We start from the raw sequence: 20,556 nt of genomic DNA on the forward strand, positions 1-20,556 counted from the left end.
ATAGCACAGGGAGATCAGCTCGGTGCTTTGTGACCACCTAGAGGGGTGGGATAGGGAGGGTGGGAGGGAGACGCAAGAGGGCGGAGATATGGGGACGTATGTATATGTATAGCTGATTCACTTTGTTATAAAGCAGAAACTAACACACCATTGTAAAGCAATTATACTCTAATAAAGATGTTAAAAAAAAGAAGAAGAAGATTAAAGGTGATAAAGACAATGTAAAATTAAACATTTTAATACTGAAAAAAAAAAAGTGGCAGCCCCGAGTGGGACCCAGGCTTTGTGACTTTAGGGACCACATGAGTGACCTTTAAGGTCTCTAAAGGCAGCTGTATCACTGACCAAAGGACAAAAGCTGCTTGAGTTCAGCCCAGCAGCGGCCCTCTGGCGAGGAGGGGCTTGTGTACATGCACCTGTGGATGGAAGATGTGTCAGAGGTCCTGGATGAGCAGAGGGACCGGCCTGAGCCAGAGTGGGGGTTAGGACTCTGGGCGTATTCTGGAATTCCAGAGAAGAGCCCATTTTCTTAGAGTTGGGAGAATTTCGTTCAATTCCAGGCAGACTGTGTTGTACCAGGGCCCATGGTGACTTGATATAAGAGGCAGGAATGATTGAATGGCTGATCTAATGTCACATCACTAGACAATTCTCTCTATGAGCACATCCCTTGGACAATAAAGAATTTTTTAAAATTTCGCATCACCCAGACAAAATCACGGCTTCAAAACAAACAAAACAGAAGCATGAGAATGAGAGGAAGCAGGGGAGAGCTTTGATATTAATAGATTTTCAAACTGTTGGAGCGTCAGGTACTAGATCCCATCGGACATGGAACATTATTCAACTAAATAAAAGGGAATTTTCTCTCTAGTTTTCTGGAACTGGGATCTTCTCTCAGTCCTGAGGCTGCAGTTTTGTGTCTCTAATGAGGTTTAAGAATAGATGTGATGCATTTGCTTAGCAGCTGCTACAGTTATCACTTTGGGGCTTGTTTACTCACCAAGTGCTTCACCCCAAATGGCATATTTGTAAGGGACTCCTGCCCTTTGGAGTTCTTCCTGTGGCCATAGATCAGTGGAAATCCTGGGTGTCCAGAGCCCCGAGCAATGTCATCAGGGCTCTTCCGGCTCTCCTGTGTCTATCCAGGACAGGGTACATTGGTTTCTTACCTTTTCCATTTGTGGACTTCTCCGGTAAAGGATTTTTTGACCCTCAGAAAGATCTGAAGGCCCCCCGTGACCCAACCTCTGGGTTCTCTGCAGGGGACAGACCAAAGGCTGGTCATTCCAGGGTTCTCAGTGGTACCAACTGAATCGTGAGATCCTATCGGTTTGAACGAGGCTTCAAGGCTGATTTTTAGGAGGACCTTTATGAGAACCAGATCAGGAAGGATCCAGATGAAGCATCGGAGGAAGGAATTTGGGTAAAAGGCCAAATGTAATTTGAGAATTGCATCTTTGCTTTTACCTGTACAGTTCGAGTTACCTGAGACCAGTGGTTCTCAAACGTGAGGATGTATCAGAATCACCTGGAGGGCTGTTAAAACTCTTGCTGGGCCCGCCCTCAGAGTTTTTAATTCCTTAGGTCCAAGGAAGGCGTTAACGTTTGCATTTTCAACAAGTGCCGTGGTGATTCTGATGTTGCTGACCCAGGGGCCACACCTTGAGAACCGGTACATTAGACCATCGACTCTTGGAGCTTAAGTGGATCTCGGAGTTAGTTATTCTGTATTAGCCTCTTAGTTTTCCTGGTAAGGAAACTGAGTCCAGAGGGATTGCTTTGCCAGTGACAAACAGCAGGTTAAGGTCAGGTGGGGGACGAAATCCTAGTCACCAAATCCTTCCCGCTCTGTTGCATTGCCCCTCCTCTTTTGAGTCTCGTTGTGTTGTGTTTCCGTGGATGTGCATATTGAGTGTTCCGATCTAGGCTGTAAGCTCAAGAGAACGCCTGCAGTTTGCTTTAGCGCAGGCACACCTCTCTTTATTGTTCACAGACACTGGTTTTTTTTACAAATTGAAGGTTGCAGCAGCCCTGCATTGTCAGATGATGGTTACCATTTTTTAGCAGTAATATTTTTTTTTTTTTTTTTTTTTTTTTGCGGTACGCGGGCCTCTCACCGCCGTGGCCTCTCCGGGCCGCGTCCCCGTGTCCACGGCCACGGCAGGCGGACTCACAACCGCTGCGCCACCAGGCAAGCCCTAAATTTAATTTTTTTGTTTGTTGGTTTTTTTTTTTTTTTTTTTTTTTGCGGTACGCGGGCCTCCCTCTGCTGTGGCCTCTCCCGCTGCGGAGCACAGGCTCCGGACGCGCAGGCGCGGCGGCCGCGGCTCACGGGCCCGGCCGCTCCGCGGCACGCGGGATCCTCCCGGACCGGGGCGCGAACCCGCGTCCCCCGCGTCGGCAGGCGGATTCTCAACCACCGCGCCACCGGGGAAGCCCGCAATAACATATTTTAAAATTAAGGTATATACCTTGTTTTTTAGACATAATGCTATTGCACATATATTGGACTACAGTATAGCATAAACATCACTTTTATGTGTACTGGGAGACAAAAACATTCCTGTGACTTGCTTTATCCGGTATTTGCTTCGTCCGGTATTTGCTTCATCGTGGTGGTGTGGAACTGAACCCACACTATTTCTGAGGTGTGCCTGTAGAGTCGAAGGGGTAACACACCCGGTTTTAGAGTCGTACCGACCAGGCTGTGACTCCTGGCTTTGCTACTCTGTAGCTGGGTGGCCCTGGGCAAGTTATTCAACTTCTCCAAGATTCAGTTTCTCATCTGAAACATGAGACTAATTGTGGTAGGCCGAATAATGACCCCCAAAGGTGTTCACATCCTAATCTCGGGAACACGTGAATGGGTTATGTTACGTGGCAAGGAGGAATGAAGGTTGCTGACCAGCTGAATTTAAGTTCAATTTAAGAGATTATTCTGGATTATCCGGGTGGGACCCAGTGTAATCACAAGGGTCCTTCAGACGTGGAAGAAGGAGGCAGAAGAGTTGGTGTCGCAAAGAAGACATGATCAGACATTGCTGGTGTTGAGGTTGGAAGGGTCCACAAGCCAAGGAATGCAGGCGATCTCTAGAAGCTGGGAAAAGCAAGGAAACAGAAGCGATGCATCTCCAGAAGGAATGCAGCCATGCGGACACCTTCCTTTTGGCCCAGTGAGACCGATCTCAGACTTCTGACCTCCAGATAATCACTTTGTCTTGTTCTAAGCCACCGAGCTTGTGGCTAGTTGTCCCAGCAGCCACAGGAAACGCATGCCGTCACCATGTGCGCTCGCAGGATTGCCTGAGTTTAAAGGAGAGCAAGGGTGTGAGACACCAGCACGGGGGTGAGGACAGAGCCCTGCACAAAGCCATTGCTCCAGCGGCAAGATAACGCCGGGAGCACCAGCTTGGCTGAATCGACCCCTGGTCCCTCTAATGCTTGAGGCTCGCCTTGCCTTCCTCAGCCTGGCCCGCGTGTCTGGGCTGACTTGTGTGTCTGACCTGAAGGTTTCTGAGTCGGGTCCCTCTTCCTTGCCGCCCCGACCCTGACTGCCGCCCAGGCCTGCTGTCCGCGGCGCTCACTTTTCAATTCCAAGAAGCGCTTTGGCATAAACCAGGAGCAGGAATCCTGCCGAGGCGAATCCATCAAGGAAGCGGGTCTCCGATCGGCTGCACCGAGGAAGGGAGTGGATGGATTCCGAACCGTGTCCGCTTTACACACACCACTGTCTGTTTCTGACATCTTATCAGGTAAAGGTCAGTGGAATTATGAATGGGGTTTGTGCTGTGCGCTACAGTGATGATTAATTCGGGGTTTCAGGTAATTTTCAGACTGCGCTGCAGTAACGTGTCTTCTGATGTCTCCCCTTGTGTGTTTATTCTACAGCCAGAACTGTGTCGATGCGTACCCCACCTTCCTTGTCATGCTCTGGAGCGCCGGGCTCCTCTGCAGCCAAGGTAACCCAGGCTTCTCCTTGTGTGTTCTCTTTCTGAAACGTGATGCATCACCAGGAGCTTCGAGTGCAGGCTTTTTGTTGAAAAGGCTTTGCCTGCCCTCCAGCTCCAATCCATGAAGCCCTGGAGAGGCGAGACCCTCCGGAGGCACCGTGTTTCAGTGGGCGGGGGGCCCGCGCGGAGCCCTGCGGGAATGCATCGCTAATGCTGGCCCCCTGGTGGCTGGTGGGGAGTGGCTGCGCTGACAAGGGTGGTTTAAGGCTACATGTGACTCAGAATCCTTAAGCAGTGTTAGCTCAGATACAAGGGCTTTCTAAATGAGGGCGCCCGAGGGGTCTATCCTGGGCCAGCTGTCACTTGGCTGTCCTGCTAATCGGCTTCTGCGTGGTGGTCCTTCTTTGGTCCAGGTCTCCAGCCTCCCCGGTTCTTAGCAGCCCACGGTCTTGACTTCAGCAAGCTGACACCCAGAGTTGATTTAAAATTAAATGGAAACCCGAGTGGTGGTTGTTTTTTTTTTTGGGCCGCGCCACATGGCATGTGGGATCCTAGTTCCCAGACCAGGGATCCAACCCTCACCCACTTCATTGGAAGCATAGAGTCTTAACCACTGGACCGCCAGGGAAGTCCCTGTGTGGTATTTTTGGTCCCCTTTGGAGACTGGCAATGTGTCTGGTGAAGGCTCGGCATGACCTGACCGGCTTCCATGCTGTGACCCAGCGGTGCACGAGAAAAGGCCACTAGTGTCCTCTGATAAATGATTTCATCCTTCTTGCCTTCACTCATTCTATAAAGTAGGTAAAGTGGATATTATTTCCCCCTGTTACCTTTGAGGACCCTTTGGTTCAGGGACAGAAAGTGACTTTTTCAAGGTTGCTCAGCTGGTGAATAACAGAGCCAGGATGGGAGCCCAGGTCTTTCAGGCTACATCCTGGATTTTTCACAAGTATCCTCTTACTTTATTTCCATAAAAATATACATTGAACACCTACTGTGTGCCAAGCCCTGTCCCTGGATACACAGCAATAAACAAAACAGAGATGGTGGTGAAGCACACAGCAGTTGGCGAGATGGACCATAGAAAATAAATGAATGGATAAATTTTTGCCAAGAGTGAGACGTGCCATGAAGGAAAAGAATAAGGTGCAGTGAGAGAGAAGAGAGGTCAGGGATGGTAGCAGAAACCGCTTCAGGAATATCATGTGCGCCGTAAGGCTGTCAGTAAGCTCACTCTTCATTTCCCACTTTCTGTCCTCAGTTAAATAAGAAACATGTCTGGCATCGCTTGAAAAATCAAGTCAAACGACACTTAAGTAGGAGTGATGATTCCTTTTATGTCTTAGACGATACTTGATACAGGTGAATCTGGAGTTGTTCTGGTTAAATACAAAGGGAGTTGGAAGGGGTTTCAGGGTCCTGGAAATATGCATTTTCTGCCAAAACAAGTGTTGGCATTGCTGGGAGACAGAAGGGTCAGTCACCCCTGTTCAATAATCATCACTTCCTATGAATATGGTAGATTGTAGAATTTTTTAGTTGAAAGGAACCCCAGCCCAAACCCATCACTTTACAGAGCAGGAACCCAAACCCCAGGGGAACTTGCTCAAACCTGAGAATTTTAGACCCTGGATTTGAATCCATGACACCTCTCCTGGTGTTCCAAGCAGCCCAGGTCCACACCAGAGGTGGGCGCCATTCCCTGCATATGGGCAATGAGCTCAGCTACTTTGCACCCTGATTTCTTTTAGGTCAAGTTCACCTTAGCTCCCAGTGAAAGAGAGATGGGCCAGTACGTAGAGCAGAGCCACCCAGAAGGGACCAACCAGGAAAGACTTTGTCCAAGGCAAAGTGTGAATTGTGACAATTTTGTGACTTTCAGAGAAGAGAGGATCAGAGACCGGAGTACCCGGTATGCCTTGGGCAGTACCTGACACATAAAAAGCGCTCGGTTAATGCACTTAATTTGGTATTTGAATAACGCTGGGGGTTTTTCACAGAGCTTTTATACCCATACTTCTGTTTCACCTGCATATTAATTCCTGATGGGTAGGAAAGCTGTAATCATCCCTTTGTCCAGATGTAGAATGAGTTAAGCATTAGCTCCAGATCGTAATAGTCCTGGTGGGGCTGGGTTTCCTAACTCAGCTCCAAGTGTTCAGGACTCTATGGGGTTATTTGGCTGGAATGCAAAGGGCATTTCTTTCCCCAGAGATCTTTCCTGAACTGTAGCAATTGTTCAGAAAAGGTTGCGCGTCGCAATTCCTGGAGGCCCACAGGTGAAGGGTGTACTTTGAAGAGAACCAGCTTCAGAGCAGGGCTCTGGGTTCAAGTCCAGCTCTCCTCCCAAACACACACACACACACACACACACACACACACACACACACACAAGCTGACAGTCTTATACAAGCCCCCTGGCCAATGGAGCACATGTTTCCACATCTGGAAATAGAAAAGATGATATCAGTCATGTGAAAAGGATTCAAGTTAGATGAAGGGTTTGAAGAGACTTTGTAAACTACACCGTGATGCCAATACAGGGTAACATGACTATTATTATTATTTTTTTTAATGTGAACATAATTTTTTATTTCTCTGAGATAAATGCCCAAGTGTACAGTTGCTGTACCATATGGTAATTCCATGTTTAGTTTTGTAGGAAATTCCTGAAGTCTTTACCAGACTGTAACATTTCACATTCCCACCACCAATATGTATCCTCATCGGTGTTTGGTGTTATCGTTATCTTTTGTTAGCCATTCTGATAGGTGTGTAGTGATGTCTCATTATAGTTTTAATTTGTGCTTCCTTATAATATCTAATGAGAGTAATCTTCATGTGCTTTTTTTTTTGCCATTTGTACATCCCCTTTGCTGAACTATCTTTCATGTCTTTTGTTAAATTTCTAATTAGATTGTTTCGTTTTATTTTTTCTGTTGAGTTTTTTTTTAACGTCTTTATTGGAGTAGAATTGCTTTACAATGGTGTGTTAGTTTCTGCTTTATTATATGTCCATGCCACTCTCTCACTTCGTCCCAGCTTACCCTTCCCCCTCCCCGTGTCCTCAAGTCCATTCTCTACATCTGCATCTTTATTCCTGTCCTGCCCCTGGGTTCTTCAGAACCATTTTTTTTTTTTTTTAGATTCCATATATATGTGTTAGCATACGGTACTTGTTTTTCTGTTTCTGACTTACTTCACAACATGACTGTTATTAAAGATCTCAGGTTTCTTCCAGCTGCAGGCTCTTTGCTGAACTTCACATCGGCCCCAACTGGCAGAAGCTGAGGCCTCTGCTCAATTTTGTGACCAACATTGATTGCATAATGACTGTATTAATATTGGGTTAACTTAGCATGCTTTGGTGTCAGCGACACTAACACGAGGTGTTTTCCTTTCTCCACTTAGTTCCTGCAGCTTTTGCTGGACTGATGTACTTGGTTGTGAGGCAAAAGTACTTTGTTGGCTACCTGGGGGAGAGAACGCAGAGGTAAGCCACTGGGACTGTTTAAGAACTCTGCAGGGAGTCATACTTCTCCATCTGGAAGAGTGATCATTCACGACAGTATTCTGTCTACCATTTAAGGCCCTGTGGGACCACTCGGGGTGGGAGGCTGGAGGCCGACTAGGATCCCTCGTCTTTTTCTCCTTGAGCTTTGCTGGTTCTGAAATACAGCTGGGGCCCTTGACTAGTTTTCCCATTTAAAAATTCCTCCACACGGTGCTGGGCTCACAAAGGATGCTTTAACGCATTCTTTGCAACCCCACACCCTCTACTCCCACCCTGCAGAGTCTGGGGCTTGAATGACGGTCTCTGTCTGGCTTCCCAAGGCCTCCAGTGAGTGAAACATTTCATTGTTTGCCTAGAGAAACGAGAACTAAAGCTTGCACCTTGTGATGAGTTCTCTTGAGTAACAGATCATCCGGGGACCAGCGGAAAGAATGTTGAGAAAGTAAGATTGCACTAGCAGGCATCAGACGGAGACAGTGGATAGAGTCACCACTGCACTGCTTACAGATGTCGCCCAAAGCGGCAATTGTACTTTCCCTAGACCTGGGTTGGGAAGGCTGGATTTTAGTAAAGTAAATGATGATACTTGAAGAAGAAATGTTTGAGTTACAATTTCCACCAGTTCCTGAGCGATCAGAATTCCTCATGGGCTCCGAAGGCCGGGAAGATGCTCTGGGAGCTCCGCCCACATGCTGACCCCAGCCTCCCGCTCCATTTCTCTCCCTTGTCTGGCTTCACTTCTCTCTGTCTCTCACAATAGCGCCCCCTCTAGTGGATAAGGGACTCTCCATTCAGAGAGCCCCCTTCAGCGGTGACAAAGGCAGTGCCATCCCAGAAGGTCAGCAGGTGAAAGCACTGCTTCTGGGGAACCCGGGGGCCTGCGAAGCTGAGTCATTTCGGGTGGTTGGATGGTCAGCTGCAGCCGGAGAGGAATGGTGGTGCCCTCAGCACGTCTCCTCCAAGCTCACCTCCCCCTCATTCCTCTCTAGCGGCGTTTTTATTTATCCTCTAAAACCACAACTCCATTACTTCTCTCATCCTTATCAACGCTGTCCTCGGTGATATTCTGTGTTCTCCTTTACCCTGGAAAACCTCTATTCTGCCTTTCCCCAGAGGTTTACCTGTTGTCCAGAGTCGAAGGGGGCAGAGTAACTATCAATGAAATGAGGGGCTCTGCTCTCCCGGCTGGCTCTCCCGGCTGGCTCCCCCGAAGCCCCATCTTCCTCCCCCAAAGTCCCAGGAATTCAGCCTATAGTCACTGGTCTCCTCTTTATCGGTCACCACTTGCCTGAGATCTTAAAGTTGCTTTAAGTTTTTAATTTTTTTTGCCCACACCGCGCGGCTTGCGGGATCTTAGTTCCCCGACCAGGGATTGAACCCGGGGCCACGGTAGTGAAAGCACAGAGTCCTAACCACTGGACCACCGGGGAATTCCCTTAAAGTTGCTTTAATTCCAAGACACTCTGTGGGACATGACAAAATATGTCCATTTACCCACAGGCTCTTTTCATTTCAAAGGTAGTCACTACTAGGGAATGAACAAGAATAAACAACAGGATATAGACTTAAAAATGGACACATCTCGGGCTTCCCTGGTGGCGCAGTGGTTGAGAATCCGCCTGCCGATGCAGGGGACACGGGTTCGTGCCCCGGTCCGGGAAGATCCCACGTGCCGCGGAGCGGCTGGGCCCGTGAGCCATGGCCGCTGAGCCTGCGCGTCCGGAGCCTGTGCTCCGCAACGGGAGAGGCCACAGCAGGGAGAGGCCCGCGTACCAAAAAAAAAAAAAAAATGGACACGTCTCTGGACCTCATTGAAATGAGGCCTATGCTCTTAAATCCCTCCCTGGTCTCCCCCATTAGGTGGTAGGAAGAAGATCCCATCACCCCTTAGCCCACTGTCTGGGCCAGTTCTGGACCCTTCTCACCACTCCTGCATGCATTACTCATGATCATGGTGTTCCTTCCTGCCGAGACCAAGCATGGCCTCACCATACTTTCTCAACACAGTGTTCTGGGCAGTTGTCGTCAGCAGAAATGATATACACTAGATGAAGTGTCTGATCCTAACTTAGACCAAAATATATAGCCTGAGGCAGCTGTGAGCCTGAGGGCCTCTGTGGTCATGTCAAGGGGATTTTTTTTTTTTTTTTTGCTGTGCCGTGGGGCACATGGGATCTTAGTTTCCTGACCAGCCATCGAACCCGTGCCCCCTGCGTTGGGAGCGCAGAGTCTTAACCACTGGGCCGCCAGGGAAGTCCCCAGCTCAAAGGGGATTTTTAATTCTGCCTTCTAGAAACTACTTGCTAATCCCTCTTCTGTTGTAGACTCCTCTCCTTCCCCCCGTCCTTCTGTCCCTGGGCTGTGTCACCCTTGGACTCTGCAGACGCCTTAATGTCCTCTGGACCTGCTTTAGTTCTTGGCCTCACCCACAGATGGAGGTTACTGCTCAGTGAGATCCTTCCCCAGAACTTTCTCCCTTGGGCTCTAGGTCATCTTTTGGCTCTGCTCCCTGCAGAAGTTCCAGTGTCATTTTTGGTCCAGTGGGTAGGTAAGTCACTCCTTGAGGTATCTCCCTCACCAAAGCTTCGCCTTCCGGCTTCAAACTGCCCTGCAAGGATTTTACATCTCCCTCCTTTACTCCTTCTAGAAGTTATGGCTCTTATTCTCAGTCCTTCTCCTTACACGGTGACCCCTTTCTCCCTGTCCTGATTAGGTCACCAGTAGCATCCTTAACGATACTGCAGTGTAGGATGAATTTTAGTCAGGACCTTTACTGACTACCTGCTCTGAGCAGGTACTGTGTCAGTTGTGAGGTGATAACAGTAAGCAAGGCAGAGACCTGGGAATCTCCCAGAGTCAGGGGCACCGTGCAAGACCCCCAATATTGAGCTTACAGAAATGATAATGGACACAGTTTTCAAAAGCCCATCTCCAAGCTTGAGACTTAAAAATGCAGTGAATGAAGGGCCGGAGCTGGGGACCCCCCTGTTCACACTTAGCCCTGCGCATGGCAGCGTGCTGAGTTCTTGTCTGGGAAGAGTTAAAGCACCATAGACCCATCTCCTTAGGGGAGATATGCCTCGAATCCTTAGAAACATCCTACCCAGATCAAGAACACCACTGTTTCATCAGGAGGTACTCCCGTTTCATCCTTCACCACAGATTTATCTTGAGCAGGTTCTGAAATAGCTTCACAAATCACTTCTCCTTGTTTCTGTAATGAGCATATGGTGGCCTCATTCATGTGATAAATCTGAGTCACTACAATATTTGACTTTTAGCAATTTAATTTCTCTGAAGCCTCTATTCTCTGGCTGAAAAATAGACTCCTTTACTTTCTTTTCAATTCCTTATCAGCATTAGCACGTAATTCTCTGTATTTGTCTTTGAGGACCACCGTAACAAAGTGCCACAGACTGGGGGGCTTAAACAACAGAAATGCATTTTCTCACAGTTCTGGAGGCTGCAAATCCAAGACGAAGATGTCAGGAGTGTTGGTTTCCTCTGAGGCCTCTCTCCTTGGCTGGCAGGCGGCCGTCTTCTCCCTTCGTCCTCCGTGGTCTTCCTTCTGTGCATGTCTGTGTCCTAACCTTTTTTTTTTTTTTTTTTGCGGTACGCGGGCCTCCCTCTGTTGTAGCCTCTCCCGTTGCGGGGCACAGGCTCCGGACGCGCAGGCGCAGCGGCCACGGCTCACGGGCCCAGCCGCTCCGCGGCACGTGGGATCCTCCCAGACCGGGGCGCGAACCCGCGTCCCCTGCATCGGCAGGCGGACGCGCAACCACTGCGCCACCAGGGAAGCCCCCGTCCTCTTTTTATAAGAACAGCAGTTATGGTGAGTTAGGGTCCACCCCAGTGACCTCATTTGACCTTAATTACCTCTTTAAAGACCCTCTTGCTAAATAGTCATTCTGCGGTACTGGGGTTTAGGAAGTTCAACACATGAATCTGGGGGATACAGTTCAGCTCATGACACTGTCTTCTGGGACCAAACTTTTTTTCCCCCGACAAAGAGCTAGAATGTGTCGCTTCACAAGCAGGACGGAGCGGCTGGGCCCGTGAGCCATGGCCGCTGAGCCTGCGCGTCCGGAGCCTGTGCTCCGCAACGGGAGAGGCCACAGCAGGGAGAGGCCCGCGTACCAAAAAAAAAAAAAAAATGGACACGTCTCTGGACCTCATTGAAATGAGGCCTATGCTCTTAAATCCCTCCCTGGTCTCCCCCATTAGGTGGTAGGAAGAAGATCCCATCACCCCTTAGCCCACTGTCTGGGCCAGTTCTGGACCCTTCTCACCACTCCTGCATGCATTACTCATGATCATGGTGTTCCTTCCTGCCGAGACCAAGCATGGCCTCACCATACTTTCTCAACACAGTGTTCTGGGCAGTTGTCGTCAGCAGAAATGATATACACTAGATGAAGTGTCTGATCCTAACTTAGACCAAAATATATAGCCTGAGGCAGCTGTGAGCCTGAGGGCCTCTGTGGTCATGTCAAGGGGATTTTTTTTTTTTTTTTGCTGTGCCGTGGGGCACATGGGATCTTAGTTTCCTGACCAGCCATCGAACCCGTGCCCCCTGCGTTGGGAGCGCAGAGTCTTAACCACTGGGCCGCCAGGGAAGTCCCCAGCTCAAAGGGGATTTTTAATTCTGCCTTCTAGAAACTACTTGCTAATCCCTCTTCTGTTGTAGACTCCTCTCCTTCCCCCCGTCCTTCTGTCCCTGGGCTGTGTCACCCTTGGACTCTGCAGACGCCTTAATGTCCTCTGGACCTGCTTTAGTTCTTGGCCTCACCCACAGATGGAGGTTACTGCTCAGTGAGATCCTTCCCCAGAACTTTCTCCCTTGGGCTCTAGGTCATCTTTTGGCTCTGCTCCCTGCAGAAGTTCCAGTGTCATTTTTGGTCCAGTGGGTAGGTAAGTCACTCCTTGAGGTATCTCCCTCACCAAAGCTTCGCCTTCCGGCTTCAAACTGCCCTGCAAGGATTTTACATCTCCCTCCTTTACTCCTTCTAGAAGTTATGGCTCTTATTCTCAGTCCTTCTCCTTACACGGTGACCCCTTTCTCCCTGTCCTGATTAGGTCACCAGTAGCATCCTTAACGATACTGCAGTGTAGGATGAATTTTAGTCAGGACCTTTACTGACTACCTGCTCTGAGCAGGTACTGTGTCAGTTGTGAGGTGATAACAGTAAGCAAGGCAGAGACCTGGGAATCTCCCAGAGTCAGGGGCACCGTGCAAGACCCCCAATATTGAGCTTACAGAAATGATAATGGACACAGTTTTCAAAAGCCCATCTCCAAGCTTGAGACTTAAAAATGCAGTGAATGAAGGGCCGGAGCTGGGGACCCCCCTGTTCACACTTAGCCCTGCGCATGGCAGCGTGCTGAGTTCTTGTCTGGGAAGAGTTAAAGCACCATAGACCCATCTCCTTAGGGGAGATATGCCTCGAATCCTTAGAAACATCCTACCCAGATCAAGAACACCACTGTTTCATCAGGAGGTACTCCCGTTTCATCCTTCACCACAGATTTATCTTGAGCAGGTTCTGAAATAGCTTCACAAATCACTTCTCCTTGTTTCTGTAATGAGCATATGGTGGCCTCATTCATGTGATAAATCTGAGTCACTACAATATTTGACTTTTAGCAATTTAATTTCTCTGAAGCCTCTATTCTCTGGCTGAAAAATAGACTCCTTTACTTTCTTTTCAATTCCTTATCAGCATTAGCACGTAATTCTCTGTATTTGTCTTTGAGGACCACCGTAACAAAGTGCCACAGACTGGGGGGCTTAAACAACAGAAATGCATTTTCTCACAGTTCTGGAGGCTGCAAATCCAAGACGAAGATGTCAGGAGTGTTGGTTTCCTCTGAGGCCTCTCTCCTTGGCTGGCAGGCGGCCGTCTTCTCCCTTCGTCCTCCGTGGTCTTCCTTCTGTGCATGTCTGTGTCCTAACCTTTTTTTTTTTTTTTTTTGCGGTACGCGGGCCTCCCTCTGTTGTAGCCTCTCCCGTTGCGGGGCACAGGCTCCGGACGCGCAGGCGCAGCGGCCACGGCTCACGGGCCCAGCCGCTCCGCGGCACGTGGGATCCTCCCAGACCGGGGCGCGAACCCGCGTCCCCTGCATCGGCAGGCGGACGCGCAACCACTGCGCCACCAGGGAAGCCCCCGTCCTCTTTTTATAAGAACAGCAGTTATGGTGAGTTAGGGTCCACCCCAGTGACCTCATTTGACCTTAATTACCTCTTTAAAGACCGTCTTGCTAAATAGTCATCCTGCGGTACTGGGGTTTAGGAAGTTCAGCACATGAATCTGGGGGATACAGTTCAGCTCATGACACTGTCTTCTGGGACCAAACTTTTTTTCCCCCGACAAAGAGCTAGAATGTGTCGCTTCACAAGCAGGACTGTGAACAGGAAACCAAGGAGAGAGCAGTGCAGGCGGCTAAGGAGCAGGGTGCTGTCAGTTGGCAGTGCCTCTCAGACTTTACTGGACCGGGAGTCACAGATGGAGCTTGTCAGTGGCACAGATTCCGACCCAGTGGATCTGGGGAGGGACCTGGGCTTCTGCGTTTCCAACAAGCTTCTGTGCTGCTGGTCCACGGGACACTGTGAGCAGCGAGGACGTTCATACTCAACTGTGGAATGATTTTCAAATTCTCGACCCAGGAATATTAGGAGTTGCATTATGAACCTTTGGGGTCCCTTTCAAAAAGATAAAATTTCTAACGTCGAACCTATGGATGCCACATTCTGCTGTCTGATTGTAGCCAACAAGGGCCAAGCAGCATTAAGGCATCTGTTGAGCTGAGCTGGCTGATCTCGGGCAGTGCTCCTGATTGCCAGAGGGGCCCCCCGCCGGGGTCTTTACTAACAGCCTTAGAGACTCACTTGGCTGGACTTTCCAAACATGCCAGTGCTGTACAGATGGAGCAGCCACCGCCGTCATAGGAGGACGCTGCAGGGGAGAGAGGAAGCCAGGGCAGCCCCTATGCACAGCTAGGTGGTCACATGTCACTGGGGAGATGCCTCCTGACCCCAGCTGATGCTCTGTCTAAGTGGCTTAGGATTTCGAGCCTCTGAGAGAAGGCGAGGAAAAGTCTCCCTCCCCTGATTCACTTAAATTGTAAGGGCCTGCCTTCCAGCGCTGGGGGGCGGCTCTCATTAGTGCGAACATAAGTTATTCCCAGGCAGCCTCAGGAGACGAGATCGAACCCTCAGATGCCAAAGCGCCTCTTAGATTCCACCAGCCTTCTTGGCACATTTACACCATCCTTCTCGGCTCATTTACACCATCCTTCTCACATAGAGGCACTGAAAGTCCTGCATTCTACACATTGGCCAGCACAGCTCCTACAGGCGCTCCTGGAGAGGGTCTTAGTCAGTCCATGGGTCCCTAGTCCCCGGTCAGAACCCCGGTGACCAGCAGAAACCACCACCTTCATGCCGTCCAGGAGCTGGAGTCCCGATGGCGCAGGGAAGCCGGAGAGCAGCGCCCTAACGGTGATGGGTTTGAGGCTCTTTTAGCTTGGTTTTGTAAGAGATTCAACCAACGGGGGCTTCCCTGGTGGCGCAGTGGTTGAGAGTCCGCCTGCCGATGCAGGGGACGCGGGTTCGTGCCCCGGTCCGGGAGGATCGCACGTGCCGCGGAGCGGCTGGGCCCGTGAGCCGTGGCCGCTGAGCCTGCGCGTCCGGGGCCTGTGCTCCGCAACGGGAGAGGCCACAGCAGGGAGAGGCCCGCGTACCGCAAAAAAACCCACAAAAAACAAAACACAACAAAAAGAAATAGATTCAATGACTAATACACTTCCATCCTTCATATGAAGTAAATGGAGCATTCTTGAGTAAAAGGAGCTGTAATTTAAACCCCATGTATCTCAAAGTGATAACATTTTTTGTTAAATTGGTATCATTTGTGCGGCTTCTACAGTTTTTCTCTTTCCTTTTTTTCCAGCACACCTGGCTACATATTTGGGAAACGCATCATCCTGTTCCTGTTCCTCATGTCCCTGGCTGGGATAGTCAACTATTTCCTCATCCTCCTTTTCGGAAGTGACTTTGAAAACTACATCAAGACAATCACCACCACCATCTCCCCGGTCCTTCTCATCCCCTAACTGAATTCCAGGTGGGTGTGCTCAGCTAATCAATACCTAGAAGCCATCATAACTCAACCCTTTAAACCATGCTGTAAATCTGATGACCCTCTGGGCTTTGCAGCTTGAGTGAACCTCACTTTTCCTGGAAGAGAATATCTTCATGTCAGCTCCACCCGCCCCCCCCGAACATGATGGTGGCACCAGATTTGCTCTTCAGATCCCGTCTGTGTGTTTCTTACTTATCCTGCTTTCGGAAGATGTTTTGTGACCCGATTTATGTTTTCCTAAAATAAAATGCAGACACGTATGTGAGGCTGGTGGTTGAGTTTTACGTGGGTAAATTGCTACAGTTGAATAACTGCTTTGTTTTCCTTGACCTTAATGATGATAATAAAAAATACGCTGTCTTCACACACACATACACACACACACACACACACACACACACCTGGACGGTCACCAATGGTCAAGTGTGATTATCTCTGGGTGAAGAGATTTGGAGTAAGTGTTAATCTCTTATTTATATTTTCATGTATTATTTGACAGTTTTTAAGTGGCAAAGAAATACCACTAAGCAAAGAAGGAGACAGGACACAACTGAAGACTGCCTTTTCCAGGTGGGTCTAGCGTTGCCCCGACCCCCAGCATAGCGCCCTATGCACGTCTCAACCGCGGCAAATCCATATCACAATGTCAAGGTGTTTATTAGTATGTGCCACCCGTCCCCACTAAATCATCAGCCCTTGAGTGTCCCTATTTATTTAGCTTTTCCTGTGCCACGCTTAGAGGCTGGCACATAGCAGGCACCCAATGGCTCAGACTATTTGGGAACTCAAAAAAACGTCCTGTACAGTGATGTATCGTAGGGGACAGTAGGCGTGAGTCATATGGATTAAGATTTTTTTCTAACAGTTTTAATGAGATAAATAAATTGGGGATAAATGCAAAAACAAACAAACAATCCTTCCTATGGACAAACAGACTTCCTTAAGAATCTTTTGTTGAATGTGTGCCCCCTACCCACGCCCCATGAGAACTAGGTTGGTATCTTTACGTGCTAGCATCGTGCCCAGCACTCTTCGTATCATTCAGTTTAAAATGTGCTATAACTCAGTGTCAGAGCCTAAGATGATGCCGGACCCATCGTAGGGGTCCCCAAATATTAGTAGAACAAATGAGTAAGCAAGTGCATGAGTTCATGAGTCACTGGCTGGTAATACTTGATAAAGTATGTGTGTTGAGCCATTTCCCGTATCAGGTACAGATTCGTAGTGCTGCAACCACTGTCACACCTGCTGTCCCCGGACAAAAAGAGCACAATTTGGAAGACAGCAGGGTGTGCTCAGGAGTCTAGGACACCCAATGGAGAGAAGCCAGCTCATCGGGACTGAACTCTCAGTTGAGGTGACCAGCAGTAGATGAGTTCCCTTTACCCCCAGCCAAGTTGCATCATGGTCACCATACAGGAAGGATGAGGCTGACCGGGGGCCAACTCTCCCCCCGGCTTTCTCCTGTTGGATGGAGACGTGGAGTCTGGCCTCAGCGATGTCTGCATCAACGTGCTGCATGCGTGATGCTCAAGGCAAGCAGGTCTCTCAGTTCGCGGGAACAGTCCTCACGGGGTCATGGTTTCCTAGGCCTGTCTGAGGGTCCAGGCTGAAGGCCCCATCCAGCAGGAGCCAATTGCCTCAGTGGAGTTGCTTCTGCCCTCAGCTCTCGGGCCGGGAGCAGGACTCAGTCTCCTGGCCGGGCCTTTCTTTTCTTCTTGGTGACAGGAAAGGTCACGGCAAGCTGCAGGATGCAAGTGGCCCCTGGGCCTACCTCCGCCTCGGTTGGTTCAGAGGATGGTAGGGTGAGAAATCATCCCAGTTTGCCTGGGACCAAGGGCTTTCCTGGAAGGTGGGGCTTTTGTTTTTAACACTGGGACAGTCCTGAGAAACCAAGAAGAGTCGGTCACCCTAAGGGTGGGCTAGGCCAGAATATGCCCAGTGGAGCCTGGGGACACCTGAGCTCCCAGAGGCCAAACTGGCCATGGGGCCTCCAGAGGGCAGGAGAGGAAGCAACGTGGCGGCCCATCAGAGGAGGCTCTGCAGGCCGTGGCCTGGGCAGGCCGGGCAGGGCTGAGGCACCAGGGACATGAGATGCGGGTAGAGCCGTCCTCCTCCACATGGTGAAGAAGGGCTCTCAGGCGCAGAGCTCCCGCATGAGGGACCCCGCCCCTAACAGGAGGCAGTGTTGCGCAGTGACCAAACTCTCTGCAGAGTTCCGGCCTCGGCTGGACCCCTGCTCTGTCACGTCCTCAGTTCTCTGCCGTCTTCCTAAGCCTCAGCTTTTGCGTGTGCTAAACTGGGCTAATAACAGTGCCAGCTTTACGGGGTGTTGTGAGGAATAATGAGATAAAGCAATCGAACATGTTTAGCATGTAATAAGTGCTGAAGATTATTATTGCCATATTTATTATATTCATTATTGTTATCTTACTGCATTCGTTTTCTGTTGCTGCAGAACGATATCTCGCACACTTCGTTGTTTAAAGTCAAACGCATTGACTACCCCAGGCCTCGCGCGGCCGGCTCTAATGCAGTGCTCTCCTCCCAGCCTGCTCCGGGGCTCCCTCCATCCTTTCATTCAGTGTCTGTGGTCATCTCTTCCCAGAGCCCCCAAGACCACCGCACTGTGCCTGCACGGATCCCTGGTTTCCTGTTTGCCTCCTCCACTGGGACGTAAGCTTCCAAAGGGCAGGGCCACTGACTCTATTGTTTATTGCTCTACCCCAGAGCAATAACTACCCCAGAGCAATAATACCCCTATTGTTTATTGCCGAGAACAGTGCTAGAGCATGATTAGTGCTCAAGAGACACTTGTGAGCCAATAACGGAATAGACTGGGCTGTGAGGTCGTATCTCCCGGTTTATATGACGCGTGGCGGTGAGACGGGCCTGGGACCCGGACCCTTTGCTGCCGTGCTGCAGGGCCTGCACATGGACACACCTCTCCTCGAGCTACAAAATAGAAAGAAACTGTTTGGGACTAAAAATAACTGTGTGCATGAGCAGTTGGGGCAAATTCTGGACCCCAAAGAGACAGAGACCAAAAAAGCCCCTCAGCTGCCACTTTTGAAGAGCCTGGAGCAAAAGCAGGGTATCGAGCCTTCTCCTGCACACAGCACCACCCAAGGGGCGGCCAAACTCCCCAAGCCACCCTTCCGGCCCGACCCCTGCACACACCTCACTCTCACCCCATGTAAGAGACAAGCCTGCCCTGCCTCGGGGGCGAACAAGCGAGGGAACCTGTGGTTTGTTCTTGCTCCCCGCCGCTGCAGCAGGGGCCCCGTAAAGCCTTGCCTGAATTTCTTATCTGGCCTCTAGTCAATTTCTGTTGACTGGGGAAGGCCAGGAACGCTGGCCGGTAGCAGTGAGGGTTGTGGTGGTGATATCTGAAGGATTAGAAGCAAATTTGGGACAGGGAGCCTAACGGATGTTCTCCGTTTCAGTAAGCCAAGCTCCAGCCACGGAGCAGTTAAAAGATGCGAATCCCTCAGTGCTACCCCCAGAGATATGATTTGGTAGGTCACGAACAGGGCCCAGGAATTCACCTTCTTCTTAAGATTCTCAGGTTTTTCCTCATGTGAGCGGTTGCAGACTACCTTTTCAGGAGCTCTTTGCTCTAGCGCTGCACCACCCAATACGACAGCCACACGCGGCTATGGAGCCCTTGAACTTGGCTTGTCGGAATGGAGATGGGCTGTAAATGGAAAACGCGCACCAGATTTTGCAGACGTAATATAAGAAATGTAAAATATCCCATTAAGAATGTTTTTATGTTGATTGCACATCCAAATGATAACCTTGTGGATATGTTGTGTTAAACAAAATGCATTCATTAATTAATTAGAATTAATTGCACCTGTTTCTTTCTACTTTCCTTAATGTGATGACTAGAAAATTTTAAATTCCATATGCAGCTTGCGTTGTATCGATATTTCTATTGGACGGCACCGGTCCAGAAGTTCTGTGGGAGCCAGCAAGGTCTCCTAGCTGAAAAAAATGCTGGACCGCAGGCCAAGCACGTGTCTTTGGGTAACGATTCCTTGCAGACGATATTGAAAAATTACCACAAGAAGCAAACAGGTCCTGTCTGAATCTGGAAAAGAGTTCTTTGCAGCTTGTTACCCATATGATCATGAGAGTGTTTCATTAAGTATTTCTGATCACAGATGTGGCACATTATTAAAATATCATTTTTCTGGTCACCCTAGAGGCGAGGGTTATCTGAATATGGAGAGAGAAACAGCTTGTGGAGCTGTTGTATAAATGAAATTACTAGAAAGCACTGCACTCGATTGCATATTGGCTCAGGGGCTTATTCTTATTAAAATGTTTAGATAGCAGTTTCTGTTCATTTCTGCAGAATTGCTCTCCAAATTAAAAATTCCGCTTGGCACACAAATAGACCAGAGTCCCAGGAGAAGTTTATCCTCCTTTCTTCTTGTTACCCTGGCCTATGCACTTAGATGCTGTGCTGATAGGTAGTACAGATTGTAACCAGCATATGTATTAAAATTTCCTGCAGCTCTGCAAATTGGCGCACTCCTGCTTGCCTAAAAGATGTCAGCATAGGCTTCAAGGAAATCAGAAATTCTCTCTATAGCAAAGCAACAACTCTGTCCCTCTTTGGATAATTTTTGAAAACAATTTTTAATGGCTGAGGAAGTTTGCTGCAAAAATGGACATGCTATTAATAGACTGGAAACCACTGCATAAACATAATGAAACATAAGCCTTCTCAGAATTCCAACGAATAAATATCTGCTCAGCCAGGCAACAGGAGGGCAAAAGAATGAACATTTGGTGCGTGATAACTTGCTTCTGTGCGTATATGTTCGGTTCTCATCGTCAGTGCTATGGCAACCTGACCGTGGCCACAGCACTGTCTGGAAAGGTCGATTCTCACCTGGAGCCAGGAGGCCACGCCCACTGGGCACACTGCCTCCCT

General features: G+C 49.3%; 1 protein-coding gene across 1 annotated transcript in view; it reads left to right on the forward strand.

Annotated features, from left to right (window-relative positions):
* The window catches only part of ALOX5AP (arachidonate 5-lipoxygenase activating protein), a 42,867-nt gene extending 27,000 nt beyond the window's left edge, over positions 1-15,867 (forward strand). The window contains exons 3-6 of the mRNA XM_028497624.2: positions 3,892-3,962; positions 7,365-7,446; positions 15,417-15,590; positions 15,683-15,867. Of these exons, the coding sequence (XP_028353425.1) occupies positions 3,892-3,962; positions 7,365-7,446; positions 15,417-15,579 (316 nt within the window). The 3' untranslated portion in view covers positions 15,580-15,590; positions 15,683-15,867. The remainder of the gene's footprint in view (positions 1-3,891; positions 3,963-7,364; positions 7,447-15,416; positions 15,591-15,682) is intronic.
* The last annotated feature ends 4,689 nt before the right edge of the window (positions 15,868-20,556 follow it).

Source organism: Physeter macrocephalus, chromosome 13 (genome assembly GCF_002837175.3).
Source record: "Physeter macrocephalus isolate SW-GA chromosome 13, ASM283717v5, whole genome shotgun sequence".
NCBI lineage: Eukaryota > Metazoa > Chordata > Mammalia > Artiodactyla > Physeteridae > Physeter > Physeter macrocephalus.